At 33.9% G+C, this 13,943-nt stretch overlaps 1 protein-coding gene across 1 annotated transcript in view; it reads left to right on the forward strand.

Moving 5' to 3' along the window:
- The window catches only part of ATL1 (atlastin GTPase 1), a 75,318-nt gene extending 61,536 nt beyond the window's left edge, over window positions 1-13,782 (forward strand). Inside the window, exons 7-14 of the mRNA XM_063090135.1 lie at window positions 516-608; window positions 1,715-1,853; window positions 6,507-6,634; window positions 7,718-7,774; window positions 8,460-8,531; window positions 10,116-10,547; window positions 11,835-11,849; window positions 13,672-13,782. Of these exons, the coding sequence (XP_062946205.1) occupies window positions 516-608; window positions 1,715-1,853; window positions 6,507-6,634; window positions 7,718-7,774; window positions 8,460-8,531; window positions 10,116-10,547; window positions 11,835-11,849; window positions 13,672-13,782 (1,047 nt within the window). The remainder of the gene's footprint in view (window positions 1-515; window positions 609-1,714; window positions 1,854-6,506; window positions 6,635-7,717; window positions 7,775-8,459; window positions 8,532-10,115; window positions 10,548-11,834; window positions 11,850-13,671) is intronic.
- Window positions 13,783-13,943: the final 161 nt, after the last annotated feature.

Here is a 13,943-nt window from a genome sequence, read left to right on the forward strand (position 1 = left end):
TTATTTTTTAGGACAACCACTAAAAAGATAAGTAAATAAAGTAAAAAAAAATTTTTCATCTCTGGATTTTGCTATACAGTTTGGACTTTTTATGATGAGCATGTATATGTAATCATTTCTATAAAAACATTAAAAGAACTTGTTTAAAAGACAAAAGCTGATCATATATCTTATACATACATTCAGCCATCGCCATCAAAAAACAAGATTCATAGGAATACATTCTACACAAAATCTGATTATAGTTACCTACCTGCATTCAGCCAGTTTGAGAGTCATCTGTGTCTCATTTCTCAGTGGAGAGCATTCATCTTGGCAGTGTGTAGGCAGGTTTCTGTTCACACTTAGTGAAAACATATAGGATGATCTCACAGGGGAGAAACTGCTCAGAAACTTTCAGAGGTTTTATATTTGCTTTTTAATTCTACAGAGTGGTAAGGAACACTATTAAAATGACAATGACAGAGGGAGGCACCTTAAAGTCTCCTTACCAATAGTATCTTATCATTTTTTAGAGTCTGATATTTCTTGTTCGAGACTGGAGTTTCCCATACGAATTTTCATATGGATCTGATGGTGGCACCAAATTCTTGGAAAAACGCCTCAAGGTTTGTTAGATATTTAGATGCATGAAATTTCACCAATAGTTATCTAGGATTATTTTTGTTGAATGATTTGCTGAATAGATAGTAGCCATAATCTCATTTGACCCTCATAGTATCTCTATGAACAAACTAAAATTGATATTTAATAACTACTTTCAGTTATAACATTAAATATGGTCAGTAATTATAATAGATAAATAATTCCTTGTAGTATCTATAAAACAATGATTTATTCCTAAAGATAAAACTTTTACTTTGAAGAATTAAATCAGTTCAAGACTGACAGTGCAAATATCTAGATTCATGTTTCAGTAGGTTTAAAAGTCAATTAAACAGAAATATCTAATTTTGAAATCCCCAGTCGATCTCAGAACATTTTGCTAATAGTTCACAGAAAGTGGAATTAGAAGGCCTTCCACTTTCTATGTCATGATAGTTCAATATTGTATGAATTGTTTACATTTGAGCAGATATCACAAAAAGTAAATACTGAGAAATCAGGAAAAAAATCAAAATTTTTAAAAAGTTCCTTGAAAATTGGGATCTCTGAGCTTACCTTTTTAAGTTTATAGTGTAGTTACTTTTAGAGTAGTTTTTCTATACTGCAAACTGTCAAATACATGTTAAAGAAAAGAAGTGGGGAAAGGAAGGTCATTTAGCTTGTAAATAAACATCCAACTATTCAGATGCCTTCCTAGAATTTAAATGTATATCTATCAGATGAAAGGAGGCTCTCTTTAATATCTCCTGAAAAGAAGGTAGAAATATCCATTTATGTCTCCTATGCGTACTTTGAATTAAAATTTTAATTTGTAGGAACTAGCTAGAGTAAAACTCCACTAATTTGTACTAAAAAATGTGAAGGCCCATCTGAGTTAGCATAAGGGTAGACGCTTGTTAATTGTAATAACTATGCCATGTGTTTGCTATACTTAGATATGGCTGTGTGGGCAAATTCACCCAAGACTTTCTTCTTTCTTTAGTAGCAGCCCGTTCATATCATTTTTATCATTGTGGGACCAGACAGACAGCAGATATAAGATGCCACCGAATTCCTTTGTTCAATTTATGTTGAAAGTAGTTTAAACTTTGGAATGATTTTACTGCAGGTCTCAGGGAACCAGCATGAAGAATTACAGAATGTTCGAAAACACATCCATTCTTGTTTCACCAACATTTCCTGTTTTCTGCTACCTCATCCTGGCTTAAAAGTAGCTACCAATCCAAACTTCGATGGAAAACTGAAAGGTTTGCTGTCTTTTAATGAAAACATTTGCATCACTTAGTCTGATTATAAAAATGTCATTTTATCCACTAGGCTTATGGCTGCTCTTTTAGTTTATCTACCGATGGTAGGTTGATGATTAGAAATTGTCAGGAGAAATGGGAATCCTGGGTTGGTGCTAGAGCTCCCTCTTGGTAAACTGTGGGGTTCTATGGGTGCTGAATGTGTACACTCCCTGCAAAAACAGGCTAAATCCTACGTTCATCTGGGAGGCAGTAACATTCACCCTTTCACCTCTGTGCACTGAGAAATGCTCCTTAATGTCTTTATGCCTAATTTCCCTTACCTATATTAAAAGGGAAAAACAGATGTCTATATTATTGGAATGTTGTATTAAGTAATGTAATTAGAGATTGTAAGAAATACTGCATACTACTGAATTCTCAGGCTCTTAAAAACTGCTACTTAAGAATTTAATTATAAATTATTAAAAACTACTATAAATGAAATCTCTGGTTGAGAACCAGTTTCTTAAAAAACCCCCAAAACTACTAGAGTGTTTTTCAAATAGTATCTATTTATAGTTTATAATTATCCCTTTAACAGAGACTTGACTACTGTTTCATGATTCCAAAGCAGCTCAACTTGTTAAAAAAGGGGGTGGGGGGGACAAGCGGGGGGGTGGAGGTAGGGGTCTGGGGAAACAGAGGTTAATCTTTCCTAATAGATACTCACCAGGACTTTAAACATATGCTTTGTACTTAATACAAGGTAGTACAAAGACATTTCTGACTTTTTTACTTGTAAGCCTAGCACTGAGTATACCACTGAATTCATACATCTGTTTAATGTACTGTGGCCTTTCTGCATTGTGCCAGGGGTGAGACAGTGACAATACATGTTTTTCAGCACAACTGTTGTCAAAGGGATTTAAAATTACTTTAGAAAAAGGATAACATAACTGTAACACTTATGACAGTTAACATAACAGTTTTATGAACCTGGCAGATTTGGAAAGCAAAAGTATTATTTTTTCCCTGTACCCATGACATTTACTCTCAAATACCTTATATTTAACTTTGGCAGTTACTACCATAAATAGAATCCCAAATTTCTCAGTCTTCAGCATTGCTTTTATGTACATTTCAAATGATCTTACCTTTATACAGTAGATCGCAGTAAGCACGTATTAATACATTGATGCCAGGATCCTATAATTTCATTGTCACTTATGAATTCTAACCCACTAGTGGACACACAGACCTCTTGATATTGTGCAATTACCTAATGGCTTCAATGTGTTTTGAATAAATTACATAAAGAGAGGGCTTCCACAAAGCCTCTCTTTCTTCTCTGGAGTTGGGAGCTGTAAACAGGCAGGGGAGGGGCAGGCCTTCAACAACAGTCCTTTATTGAGACAAAAAAGTACTCTGGCTTATTCCATTAATGCAATATACATCTACAGATCTTAAATTAACTGATACATTTTGTGATGAAAGAGCTCAGGGAGAGAGTGTAAGACAAATTATGCAAACATGTAATGACATTTGTTCTCCTATTTTAACAGATTTATTCTCCAATTTTACTCACATGTCTACACATACGTGTATATTAACCTACACAATTGGTTTACAGCGACCTGTTAAGTTATGAGTTTACCACAGTGACTAGCCTGGGAGAAAGAGAAATGAAAGGCAGTTCTCCAGTTGCCCATAAAATTTCCTTTTTCTTTTTTGGCTGCTGGCTGATATAGGGATCCAAGCCTTTGATGTGTTTTGAACACTGTTCTCTACCAACTGAGCAAACCAGCCAGCCCAAAAGTTCCATTTTAATGAGGCTTTCATACCTTATGAGACTGCTACTAAATCCCTCGTGTGTAGAAATGTTCTACTTGGCTTCAGTGTTTACTTGGGCAGTTTGAAAGTTTGCTATCTACGTAATCTTTCCACTCCACCCTGAATCTTATAATTTGGTGTGATTTCTATCCAGGATGTCTTGTAATCTGGCCATTCTGTTCTCCAGAGGGTTGGCATCTGAATGTTTGCCTCTGGGGAAGAAATATCTGAATAAACAGTTGTGCAAAAATTGTTCTTTGTTAAGTTTTTCACATAGTCTTTCACACATAGAAATAACTTTATAGCTCAATCAATACTAATAATTGTTATAATTACTATTTGTTCATAGTCCTTCATGGTATTGCAATTATTATTCTTATCTATTTCCGGTGTTAATAAAAACTTACAATATTATGATTAAATTTAATTGCTCTTAATTTAAGAGCTTCCCACATAGGAAATCAAAAGGATCAAAAGCACTGAATCACATTCATTCATGCTATATTAAGCCACCTCTTACTGATTGTCTACTGAATACCTCCTCTAGCATAGCAAATACAGTCTTTTAATTAACAAGGAGTTTTCCTTTTTTGGAGGTTGCTCCTCATTATAGTACCATATGTAGAGCAACCAAGTAACCACATCATAGATTGTGGAACTGCTTCCTTAGCAGTTCCAGTTAGATTTCAGAAAGCATACCCAACTGTCATTGCAAGTTGATTATTTTAAAAAATGTGTTTCTAATAACTTGTCAGCTAGGAAATCTGAAAAAATATTTTTCTTTGTTGATTTACAAAGTAATACTACACCAGTGCATCTGCCCTGTGGAGTTCTAATAAAGCATGTATCATGTCCTCAGTTAGTGTGACAGGTAACCACCACTTTGGCCTAGCCCCTGAATTCCTAGCAAAGTTCTACTTTTGCGGTAAAAATTACTGAAGAAATGATGAAAATAGAACAACGTACTGAATAATTACCCACCTGCATATGTTTCTTGAACATCTGCAGTGGGTCAAACTTATTAGTAATCTCTGCAAATTGATCTGAACTGGTCTGCAGGTGTTCTAGGTCATGTATTTACCTTGTTCATAAATATTATTAGCAAGAGCTCACCACTTATGTATGTCATGAATATATTGTTCTTATTTTCTGAATCCAAAGTTGGAATACATAGCATTGGTCCCAGTGAGAACAAAGGTGGCTAATGACATTTTTAGAACACATTTTTAATCTAAATGTGTGGTTATATGCTGGTTACTTTAATGATAATTACCACACTTGCTCGTGCATTAGATACACATGTATATCTTATTTCATTTAACTTTATAAGGAAATTTTGTGGGGAGATGTTTAAAATACATGTTTAGAAAGTGATTTTAAAGTGGTTTTATAAGAAGAAAAGTGTTTTATACAGAAATTCAGGAAGAATTGATACATTCTAGATATATAGCAATATTCTACTAATGCTGAAAGAAGTATAAAATCATACAGCAAAAAAGAAACCTATTGGTATCAGTGAATCCATATATATAGCAGGTAACAAAACACAAAACAAGAATGTGGTAATGTAAATACAAATATCAGTATTGTAATCCAGTGAATACTCCTAACTGCAAAGCAAACCACGACAATAAATACACTTGAATAAGTCTATATATATAGTATAAAGCAAAATTATCAGTGAAATTGGTACAATGCAAACAATAAATTTGAATAAACTCATAAAAAGTACTCATAAATCATGGTCACTGGAATTTCAAAGTTGTACAAAACATGAAACAAAGTAAGTGTGAAGGATCTCCAGCATTATGCTCATGCATGTCATAAAAGCAGAAAATGTAAATTCTAACGTAAACTGGTATTCTAGTGTACACTGAGTTATAACAACAGGGAAAATGCAAACACAATCTTCAACCTTAAGGTTTGAATCTTTATCTTTAATCACTTACCCCCAAACCTGAAAACACAGCAACTCTGCTGAAGTCCAGATTTTTTAAAATTACAGGCTTACTGCATTTACTTAGAAACCAAGTCACTGGACATATCTTACCTTTTACACAATTATGTATATTTTACCATGTATTTGAAATAATGATTTAAGAAATTATCACTGTGCTCAAAAGACTTCTCTGACCTATTTTCTGTGTTACTTTGCTAAGTCTATGTTAAGCTTGAATCTACTGCTGTAACATGGGTTATGTGTAATCAATTATGCCAAACATGACAGGTAAATAACTTGGACTACCTCTGCCCTGCTAAAAGGCCTCTGTGGCTTTTTCTGCCCCGTTATTTTGTGTTGCCAAGTTCCACCATTAGAAGTAGCATCATCATCACTATCTTTTGAACTCCTAGTTACCACAACTTACCCAGTTCTATACACTTCTAGAAAGTTGGGCACACTAAACACAGAGCACTTTTTGGAAACATTTTCTGGACGAAATGCATTAAAAGCCAGTATCTATCTAGTGATTTACCTGTTTATGGGCCTATACATACAAAACCGTAAACAAGACTTAAAGACAACAGAATACATGAAATGGTTATATGAATGGCCTGTAAAATATATGTGTAACATTTAATATCAAGAATGCTATTATATAGGTGGAAGACAAGATAAAAACAAAATTAGAGTGGAGCTAAGAGAGACCAGCATTGGAAGTCTGGGCAAGGAGAATCATTCACCCTGAGAAGGGCAGGTTTCAGGAGTTGTTTAAATGATGGGGAATTAAATGGGAATTATCATTGGGGAAGAAATGGAGGAAATCAAAGGATGTTTTATTCTATGACATACAGGATTGGATAGGATTTTAAAAATAATGATGGATTTGCTTTTACTTGTAGAAATAGATGATGAATTCATCAAAAACTTGAAAATACTGATTCCTTGGCTACTTAGTCCTGAGAGCCTAGATATTAAAGAGATCAATGGGAATAAAATCACCTGCCGAGGTCTGGTGGAGTACTTCAAGGTATTACTCTCATTTCTAGAGTATTTGTGAGTACTTAGATTGACATGTATTGGATGTAGTTCCTAAAAAAAAAATATATAGACTCTGAAATATGGATGCAAAGGCATGAGGAATCTGTAAAAAGGATTTAAAAAAATATGAACCCCCCAAGAGAAGCTTGCCTTCTGAAATTGTTTTCTGAGAAAACTCCTTGGAGGTACATTTACTGTCCCCTTTTATCTTGAGGGAAATACATTTTAAATTTTGAATGTATCTAAGAGTTGGAAAAATATTTTGGGAGGGGGGGCGGATTGTTTCTCAGGGTCCATGAACCTACACTGAATCTTACCTTCATTCTGAAGATTATCCCCCAAGAGACTATACCTTTTTACTGAAGAAAATTCTTCCACATTAACTGCCGTCTGCATCAAGGGCCAATTTGAAGTGGAATTATTTTAAATTTGCATTTACTTGTTTACCTCAGGTGGCACTGAATAAATTTTGCCAACCCACACATATAATGGAGAATTTCAGTTACCAACCTAATTTGGATTGATGCTCCAAAGCCTAAAATATCAATTTTTAAAATTCATGTTTTGTCACTTTAAGTGCTATCTTATACCTACTGTGTGATCTACTTATCTTCATCCCTCTCAGCAATACATGACATGTTATTTAAAATTTGAATTTTCACTGTGCATAATAACACTATGGAGAAGATTACAATTTGGCAGGAGATTCAGGACACTTACACAAACCTGTTCCATAAAGCTTATCACATCAGCAGGGTACAAATTCCTGTAGGTAACTGAAAAAGGGAGATTACTCCCAGCAGAGAAATCTGAGAAAGTTTTAAAGGGGATGGCACTGAGTTAAGACTTTAAGGGTAGGATTGGCAGGTGGAGGTGTGTGAAAAGGGAATTTCAGAAAAAGGATACAGCATGAACTAAGAAAAGAGGGAATTAAAGTATGAGAAAGAAATAACAGTTATAAGTTCCTGAAAATATTTTTTGAAGTGTCAAGACTTTAGAATACAATTTAACAGAATTAGAGACATATTGAGTTGAATTGCTTGAACATGAGTCTTTTTCTTTTTTTTTTAAGGCTTATATAAAGATCTATCAAGGTGAAGAATTACCACATCCCAAGTCCATGTTACAGGTATTTATTAATCAGGAGGCATGAAGTTTTAAAACACTTTAAAGCTAAGCTTTCCTGCTTGTGTTGAGATACAAACTTTACTAAGTGTTTTCATTATCTTTGTACTAAATTTGTTTGGAAAACAGACTCGTGCTGTGATTTAGATGCACAAATGTAACAAGAAGTAGAAAAACAGGTCCAAGTCTTAAACAAGTGGTATCCACAATTAAATATTTTAAAAAAGGAGAAACTAGTTTTCCTTACATATTTTAAAAGATTAAGTTCTCAATGGTTCTTTTTTGCTGTCAGTGATATTGTCCTATCAGAAGCAATCCTTAAACTTAGACATATTTTTATATATTAGTATATATAAAATGTACTATATATTATTTCCCATGCATTTGAGTTTATAGATTTCCTGCATTTGCTGAGAGGCTTAAAAATATTATTTGAGAGAAAAAATCTGCCAAATGAAAATTCATTTTAAAACTTTGGTTCATTGAGTAAAAATCTGTTTTATACATTATGAAATTTTAATTTTACTAATTTAAAAAATGTAGTGGAAATATTTCAACAGTTTTAAATTATTTGATGACTTTGGTTTCTTGCACATTTCTTGCACATGATGCTGTGAAATGTGAACTGCTTGTGGAAGCTTAATAAATATGAACCCCATTTTACATCATATTTTGTACTTTGTCCAAAGGCCACAGCAGAAGCTAACAATTTAGCAGCCGTGGCAACTGCCAAGGACACATACAACAAAAAAATGGAAGAGGTAAGAATATTTTAAATGACATTTTAAATAAAACCAGTATTTCATTGAATTTATTTTTTCTTCCACATCACACTGTATACACATGCAAAGTGGCTTTGAGTTAATTTTTTCTCTCAGCCTATGTGTATCACATGTCTACTTATTGTATTTCTAAAATATTGAAAACAAGAACATTATGTATGCACAATTTTAGGGCTGGCCAGTTAGCTCACTTGGGAGAGTGTGGTGTGTAACACTAGAATCAGGGGTTTGGATCCCATACCCACCAGCAGCCCCCCCCCCCCAAAAAAAAGAAAAGAAAAAGAAAAAGATATGTATGCACAATTTTAAAGGCATTTTAAGTTAGTTCTCTCTGTTTAAAATACAAGGGCACTTGAGAAAGTTTGTGGAAAAATAGGTAAATATGCATCTTCCCATGAATTTTTTAAAGTACCCTCGTATATTCCCATTTTTTTTTTTTTTGGCCATATCTTTCCACTATTTATAAGACCTAGTGACTAAAATAACATGTGCTACCCTCTCCCCTACACCTCACATTCCACAATTCCAATATTCCTCTTAAAGATAAAACCTTTCAAGAAAAAAATAAATCAAACATCAAAGGCCAATATTTCCACATACTATATTTCCTCTTTCTCTTTTTGACGGCTGGCTGGCACGGGGATCTGAACCCTTGACCTTGACGTTACATCAGACTCTAACCAACTGAGCTTACTGGTCAGTCCTATATTTCCTGATCTTAATATTCTAAATTAGGATGAGTCTAATAATTATTGTTTATATCTACTAATGTTATTTCTCCCTGAAAATATTATAAAATCAAAATAACATCCAAAGTTGATGGAGTTTAGAATCAAGGGAAATGTACACGGAATGGTGTTTACTACATAAGCCTTACTACATAAGGGCAATCAGAGCGAGAGTATTCTCAATATAGTTAAATCTCAAAAGTGAAGAGTTAACCAAAGTGAATGGTTTGCTTAACTGAGATTTCCCTTGTAACTTTTCAAACAATTGAAAATGTGGTGCAAAAACATTAAACATGCTTCTATTTAGTCCCTGGAAGAAAATACTCAGTGGGCTCCATTCAAACAAAAACCAGTGGAACTCCCAAAGAAAATGTGTTTCACAATTTTACTTTGAGAGCTTTATAGCACAGATTATTGTTTTATATTAAACTTCATTGGTCAAAATTACTTCAGGGTAGTTAGATTTCTTAGAGGAACTTGGATATAAGAAGTTTTCTTGGATTCGGATTCATTCTGTGAATGAACTCAGTTTGCACTTCATGTTGTGTCATGCCTTTTCATCTTGAGGGACTTCGATCGTCACAAATACTATTTCTCCTGTCAAAATGAAAATAAAATTAAGAATGATTTTATATAAGGCACCTGTAAAATGCTAGCACCACTTATAGTCACACCTCATAGATGGAGGGTGGAAAGATGTGGACTGACAAAACATATATGTAGGCTCCTTTTGATCGTTAATGTATTCTAATAAACTCAGCTAGCTAGGTGAACATTTTTGATATAGTTGCTAATTTTACTCTGCATTGCATAAACAAATATTTCTCTGATACAGGTTTGTGGTGGAGACAAACCATTTCTGGCCCCTAATGACCTGCAGACCAAACATCTGCAGCTTAAGGAAGAATCTGTGAAGCTATTCCGTGGGGTGAAGAAGATGGGTGGGGAAGAATTTAGCCGGCGTTACTTGCAGCAGTTGGAGAGTGAAATAGATGAACTTTACATCCAGTATATCAAGCACAATGATAGCAAAAATATCTTCCACGCAGCTCGTACCCCAGCCACACTGTTTGTTGTCATCTTTATCACATATGTGATTGCTGGTGTGACTGGATTCATTGGTTTGGACATCATAGCTAGCCTATGCAATATGATAATGGGACTGACCCTTATCACCCTGTGCACCTGGGCATACATCCGGTACTCAGGAGAATACCGAGAGCTGGGAGCTGTAATAGACCAGGTGGCTGCAGCTTTGTGGGACCAGGTAGGAACATTTTTAATTCTCTCCAACTAAATTCAGCACATTTCAATATCATCTACGTACCAGGCATGGCATTAGATGCTGGAAATACACAGATGAATATGACTTGGGCCCCAGTTTTCAAGAACTTTACAAGCTATCAAGATGGCAAGATACAAACAAGTAACTATAATACAATATGTAAATTCTTGCACAATGTTTTCCAGTTAACATTTCAATGTTTTTTAAAAATACATGGATTAAGGAGTGTTTTTACTTTTTCTTATCCTAAAAATGCAAGCTGTTAAAAGTATGAGAAAACAGGTTTTATTTACCTCGTTGTGACTCAATTATCACATTACTTTATACCTACAATCATTTGACTAGCATTTGCCCTATTAGCAGCATATATGAACCACTATTATAAGTCATTGTATCACTCTTCTTAAGTATAAACTCCTGAAAGCAGCATCAGATTACTTCAGATTGTTTCTGAGCTAGACTTTTGCACCAAACCATTAGCATGAGCCAGTGATCAACCTCTATACAAGGATACTTCAAAAAGTTCATGGGAAGAGTCTATTTTATTTTTCCAAAAACTTTTTGAAGTACCCTTGTATTGCTCACGAGTCAGTTATCCTTAATGGTCCAATCAGTCATATGCTAGAGAGTCAGGGCCATTGTCCAAATTATTATGGACAGGGGAGACAATTATAAATACACCTAGAACAATAATCAATTCAGTATGTCATTTTGGAAGTGTCTTCAGTTACCTCATGATAACTTAGGGGAATTTAGTGAAGCTAAATCTGAGACTCTTCATAACATTTTGAATTGAAGACTTGAAAGTTTATGGTCTGCAGGTGGCAAGTAATAGCTACAATTCTCACAGCATTAAGAGCATACTTATATGTTATACTCCTTATAAGAGAATTGTAACCAATGGATTTAATGTGTGCCTTTGAAGATTCTAGCTGAGATAAACTAATAGCGCAATGGGAAATGACTGAGGTAAAAACTGAATGCTCTGAGCCACTCACTATCTCATATAGTCCCTTTGAAGACAAAAGGTTTGAGATAAATTTCAAAACCCTAATAGAATATGATACTGAAACCTATGAGGAATACAGAATTGGGTTCTTGAAATGATTCTGATAAAATATGTAACCTAAACTGAAAAATCTGTAGGAGTATTTGTTCTTGCCATTGACAATACCATTAATATCGTAAACAAAGTTGAATATCATAATGCTATTATTGAAGTGGGATATATACTTTTCTTTTCTCCTTTTTAAACTGCCTTTGCCATAGGGAAGTACAAATGAGGTAAGTTAAAAAAACTTTTTTTAATTAAGAGCTATATATTGGTAAAATTATGATATTATTTTGTAAAGTGACTACCCATTAAAAGGTATCTTAATATAGATTAGTTCTTTAGTGACTAATGGTCTTCTAAGATTTAAATTTTTAATTGTAAATTTGTAACATGGTTTTAAAACATAAGAATTGAATTATCATGAATATTTGATTTGTATCCTGAATGTGTAGAAGATTTCAAAATTCTTCAGCTCTGACATGGTGCATTCTGCTCTACTGGAGTAAAGCAAGTGCAATTATAAAGCTTGCGGACATTTAACCATTGTAGCGTATTTAAACTCAGCCACAATCTTCAGAAGTTGTTTTTAACTTTGATTTTTGAGTGACAGTTACCCATACCACCACTTTAAGCAGGTTCCAGGGCAGTATGCGTTTTAACTTTCTTGGCATACCTCAGACCTGACTTGTAAGTGTTCATTTCTCCTACTGCACATGTGCAAAATTATATATCTAAAGAAAGAATGTGAACTTCCACAAAAGAATCATTTGTTACACTAAGGAAAATTTTTCGGTGGAGTCATATTGATCATTATCTTCAGGAAGCAAAGCTGATCTTGAACAACTACAGAGAGCGCACAATTCTTTCCTCAGTTTTTACTGTAGCATATAACTAGATTATGTCCTCTAATCAAATACCATTGAGACACAATATTTACAAGTCAATAAGGAGCTATCTATGTAAAATTCAGTAAAAGAAATTCACTAAAAAAGCAAAAACAAATTTTAACTTTGTAAATCAAACCTTAAGAAAAAATGTAAGCTTTTAAGAGAACTGAGATTAAATTGAATGCATAAGAATCAGAATATAACAGAACTAAGATAATATCATGTTACACCAATATGCATTCATAGAACTGAAGATGGTACCACTCAGACTTAATGCCTTTAGAAAATAAAAAAAAGTAGCTAACGGACTGATGAATGATAAAAATTAATGGAATTTCCTGGGAATAGATTGCTATTTAAAAGATCTCAAGCTTTTATCCAGTTTTTAAAAATATTCAAAGACTCTTTACAGATTCCAGAACTAAATCAGGAAAGTTGTAAATGAATGTTCAGTATGTGAAAGTCAGAGGGGGGAATGAATTTTAGTCACTAGCTGAGTTGGGGGAAACATAACAATATCTATGGACACTTCAATAAAGCAATATGCAATATGCAAAAATTCCTGATTCCAACACAGTTAAAAAGACACAAAGAATAGCAGAGGTAATTTTAATGCAGGTAGGCTTTCTGAGGGAATGTTTCTGAATAAGGTTTTGTCAGATATGAACTAAGTAATGGAAACAAGTAAAGTGAAGGATCCCAGTGTGGTGGGGGAGGGGCCCTATTGGGAAATGATAGAAAATAAAATTGGTCCCATTCCGGAAATCATATTGAAAGCCCAGAAAGCAAGTGAACTATCTACGTATAATAAAGTAGTTACTGGCAGTCAAAAGTCATGAGCTCTTACAATTCATCTAAAATTGATAATATTCACAGTTAGTTCTCTCCACACCCCTAAGACATAACGGTTGGGAAGCTGTGCTCCAAGAGGTATGCAAGCTAAAAGGAAATGCAATCTGAGAATAAAACATTTACCACAAAGGTCCACAAAAATGATAACACACACACTGGAGAACTGAAAATACTTCTGAGTTTTAAGATATTAGTTATTAATTCATATCTTACATAATGATATAAAGATTTCAAATTCAGCAAAAATTAACCTAAAAAGGAAAAAATTTACACCTATTTATAATGTTTTATAATCTTGATTCTTGTATTGTAGGCTTTGTACAAGCTTTACAGTGCAGCAGCAACCCACAGACATCTGTATCACCAAGCTTTTCCTGCACCAAAGTCGGAATCTACTGAACAATCAGAAAAAAAGAAAATTTAATCCAAATTTTTAAAAATAAAAGGTGCATGACCAATTGTCAGTTAAATATTCAGTTTTATGTCTCCATGCAAACATTCAAAATGCTTCCATCAGAACAGATATCAAACACCTCTGAGGACTCCAAAATGGTTTAGTTCTTTTACTTCAGTGTTTAATAAGCA

The sequence above is a fragment of the Cynocephalus volans genome, chromosome 3 (genome assembly GCF_027409185.1).
Source record: "Cynocephalus volans isolate mCynVol1 chromosome 3, mCynVol1.pri, whole genome shotgun sequence".
NCBI lineage: Eukaryota > Metazoa > Chordata > Mammalia > Dermoptera > Cynocephalidae > Cynocephalus > Cynocephalus volans.